Source organism: Geospiza fortis, unplaced genomic scaffold, assembly GCF_000277835.1.
Source record: "Geospiza fortis unplaced genomic scaffold, GeoFor_1.0 scaffold138, whole genome shotgun sequence".
In the NCBI taxonomy this organism is placed as follows: Eukaryota; Metazoa; Chordata; class Aves; order Passeriformes; family Thraupidae; genus Geospiza; species Geospiza fortis.
In genome coordinates, this window is record NW_005054307.1 from 8,932,315 (window position 1) to 8,936,198 (window position 3,884).

At 39.3% G+C, this 3,884-nt stretch overlaps 1 protein-coding gene across 1 annotated transcript in view; it reads right to left on the minus strand.

Moving 5' to 3' along the window:
• Positions 1-3,884, minus strand: part of ADAM22 (ADAM metallopeptidase domain 22) — a 114,998-nt gene that overhangs the window by 106,202 nt on the left and 4,912 nt on the right. Inside the window, exon 2 of the mRNA XM_031066827.1 lies at positions 1,500-1,576. Coding sequence (XP_030922687.1) covers positions 1,500-1,576 — 77 coding nt within the window. The remainder of the gene's footprint in view (positions 1-1,499; positions 1,577-3,884) is intronic.

The window sequence follows — 3,884 nt, forward strand, 5'->3', positions numbered from 1 at the left end:
TGAAAAATCATACTTCTTAAGCAGCCTCTTGCCTTCTCCTTCCAGCAACAGTGTCTCCACTGTCTGTAACCAGCAGGGATTCACACGTGCTTTTTAACGAATGTCAACACATGTAAAGAAATTGCCACTGTTTCAAGTTTATTTACAAGTGAAAAAAATGAACTTGATATTTGAGTGGATGTCATTGCAATCTGAACAGTTCATCTTTACAGCAGAAAATCTTGCAGCAATTGCATGCAAACTCTTACACCAAACCACAAAACATTGTGTTCAATTATCAGGAGCTGAATTACTTAACAAAACACTTCTATTTACTCCATTATTTATTCTCTTTTCACTTCAGGACAGAAAAGCAAAGCAACTCCTATGTTAAAACAGCTGTGCTAAAAGACTACTGCAAAAACTCATTAGTGAAAACTACACACCAGATTTCACTGTAAGTCTACTATTGTTCAATCTTTCCTCATGGACTGAAGTTCACAGTGCTACTGCCTTACAATGCTTCTCTGTTCCCAAAGGCTGTAAACACATCTGGAGAAACTTAATTCCCAAGTATTCATTGTTTTTTGAGGATTAGCTGTTGTGCAATTGATGTATCTTCAGTACTTTATGCTTGGTTATTAAAATTCTCAGAGCTACCAGTTATGGGGAGATCCCCCTTTTAATATCCTGGGATGCTCTGTCTGAAGTTTGTAATTTGCTTTTAAGGTAAACTGGCAGAAGCAAGGCCATACCTGGAGGGCTGTGTCCAGTTCTGCCTCCTGAGAACAAGAGAGACACACAGCTCCTGATGCAAGTCCAGCAGAAGGTAACAAAGATGATTCAAGGACAGGGGCATTTCTCTTAGGAGGAAAGGCTGAGAGAGCTGGGCCAGTTCAGCCTTGAGAAGAGAAAATTGAAAGGGGACCTCACCACTGTCTTCAAGTATCTGAAGGGAGGGTGCCCAGAGGATGGACCAGGCTCTTCTTGGTGCTGCCACGTAATAGGACAAGAGGCAACATGCAGAACCTGATGCACAGGAAGTGCCACTCAAATATGAGGAAGAACTTCTTTAGTGTGCAGGTGATGGAGCACTGGAACAGAATGTCCAGAGAGGGTGTGGAGTCCCTCACTGGAGATATTCAAGAATCATCTGGACACAATCCTGTGCCATGTGATCTAGGATAACCCTGCATGGGTAGGGTGGTTAGACCAGATGACCCACTGGTCCCTTTCAACCTGAACCATTCTGTGATTCTGTGATTCTGTGAAGTGAAATTATGCTACTAAAATGGTAGTTATACTGGAATAGGTACCAAGTAGTAACAATGGGAATATCAAAGCCTACAATGCTACTTAAGAAAGTAACAGAAGAACATAAAATAATACACTATAAATTAACTCAATACCTAAAATCATATTTTTGCTATAATACATCCTCTAAAGACTCCACTGGAAAATTACATTTCACAGGCACCAGGTCTTGGACAAATGTAGTGTAAGATACAGTCATTACTTACTGGTTTAGTGTCACATCTAAGATGAAAGATGATCCAAAGGCATCAACCTGGAAGCTGGCTCGAGCAATGTGGGTAGACTGCAATATGGAAAAGACTGGAATTATTATTAAGTAATGGGAAAACCTTTTGTACTGGTTTAAGAATGCAGAAACAAAATATACACAGTAAGTAAAAATATGTCATTAACCAAATAAAAATGCATTGAAACAGACAAAGCAGTCTATGATAATGAATAAAAGATCAGTTTTCTGAATCTATGAGACTTACTCAAGAATTCCCAACAACACAATCTGTGACTCAGAGCAGGCCCCCATCTTAACCCATCTACAGTAGGGAACAGCTCTTCAAATTCCCATCCTGGGCAAAACTTCCCAGCAAAGGGAAGTGAGCCCTCCCCTGGCTCATGTGTTCCTTATAGTGACTCTGGACAGAGACCAGAGAGAACAGCTGAGACATGACTGGCTTGGTCAGACAACTGTACTCTCACAAATCTCACCAACACAGCCTGAAAGAAACTGTTCATCCACACAGACTCTCATACAGCGAGGGGATAGCAATGGGCTAAAATATAATTAGCTGCATTTTCTGTAAAACTCTGACTCACAACCCTCTAAAAGGTTCCCAAAACTCCAAACCCTTGAGCAGCTACTAAAACCAAAAAACGGATGGTAGAGAAACAGCTTGCTTGCTTGCTTGCTTGCTTTTCTTCTTTTCTTTACCATATATTCTCCCCAAATGGTTCCTTTAATTCAGTCCTATAGCAGACAAACATGGGAACACTTTGTAAGTCTCAACTGCCAGAAACAAGAGGGTTTTTTTAGTAGTAGTGGAAGAAAATACTCAGCTATCCAATAGAAATGCAACACTTGTTTCTAGACCTGAAAACACCCAAGAAAGGGAACAGCCATGTTATTTAACCAATTAATTAGAAAGCTGCTTGGAGACATTTTGGAACAGTATCAACTTTGTTCCTATTTTGTTTCCATTGAAATGTGCACATTAAGATTAGAAGCATGTAGACAGAGGACCTAAGAGGAAACGCTGAAGAGCCACTCACGACTCCAAACTACACTTCTCCAAATAAACATAATACAGGATAGTACAACTGTAACAAATGATTTATTGAAAACTGTGGGAAACACAGGGCAGGATGGGATAATGTGAATCATCAAATTAACTCTTTCTAAAACTACTGGCAGGCTTTCAATAGGCATTAAATCCAGAAGAGCTGAGAATACCAGCTTCCTTGGAAAAGAACTGCAGCAATGAAAAGGAAAGTTGAGGGAATCATGACATTTTTGTTTATTACATCTTTTAGTTGCCTCACAGCAAAATTTTCTTGTTATGTCTACATATATAAGCAGGAGCATTAATAAATAAAAAAGACAACAACCATGAATACATATATACAAACAGATGAATCCTTTAAAAAACCCAGAAGTCAGGACAGTTTCTCTTACTAGAGGATGCTCAGGCTGAGTGCCCTCTATAAAAATGCCTGTCTGTGTCTCTACTGTGGAGTTGCACACAAAATTGCATGACAAGAAACTCTACACATTTACATTACACTTCAGAAGGATGCAGTAAAACTGGAAAGCTCCTTAGAAGGCACCTCAATAGATAAAACTCAGTGTCAAATATCCTCTTGTCTATCTAACCTGCTTTGTAACACAGTCCACCAGGTCTCTGCTAAGTGGTTCTTTATGGATAATTTATCATCTTTTTTGAACAAATGTATCATTTTCCACCAAATTAATATATATATATTACATATAGTTTACCTTATCTGGGTAAATAATAGGTGGTTAATTACCATCAATATTAAAAGTCTACTTTCTATCAAAAAGAAAGCATAAAGAAATTAAAAAGCAAATAAACAAACAAAAAATACACATCAAGCTGGCATCTGCAATGACACCCACAGAATGTGCAGACACCCACAGCACATATGGCACCCACATGCAGGACCATCACTTAGCTGCTTCTGGCCTGCAGCAGCTAGTGCAACCATAAATACAACAAAGACAACCATCAACAAATTACCACGTTACCACTGTTGTTTCTTTTCCACCTCTCAGGCAGCAGAGTCTGCTTTGAATGGTTTTAAAATTTCATCTTCTCTTGCTAGATGTGAATTTTCAGGCTGCTGTTCACAAACAGGATGTGACAGGCCAAGAATCAAGTAAGGTACAAGGGACCAATGGCAGTTCTGTCATTCCCTTGTTCCACTGCAGCCCATTTGCTGACCTTAGCTAACCTTCATTCATCCACCTGCACTGCAGCAACTGCTTTCTGATCAAAGGAGTAAGGACAGTCCAGTCTTTTGATTCTCATCATTACATTTTTAAATTCAAAGAACATTCTACAGCATTTTATCATTCCTGC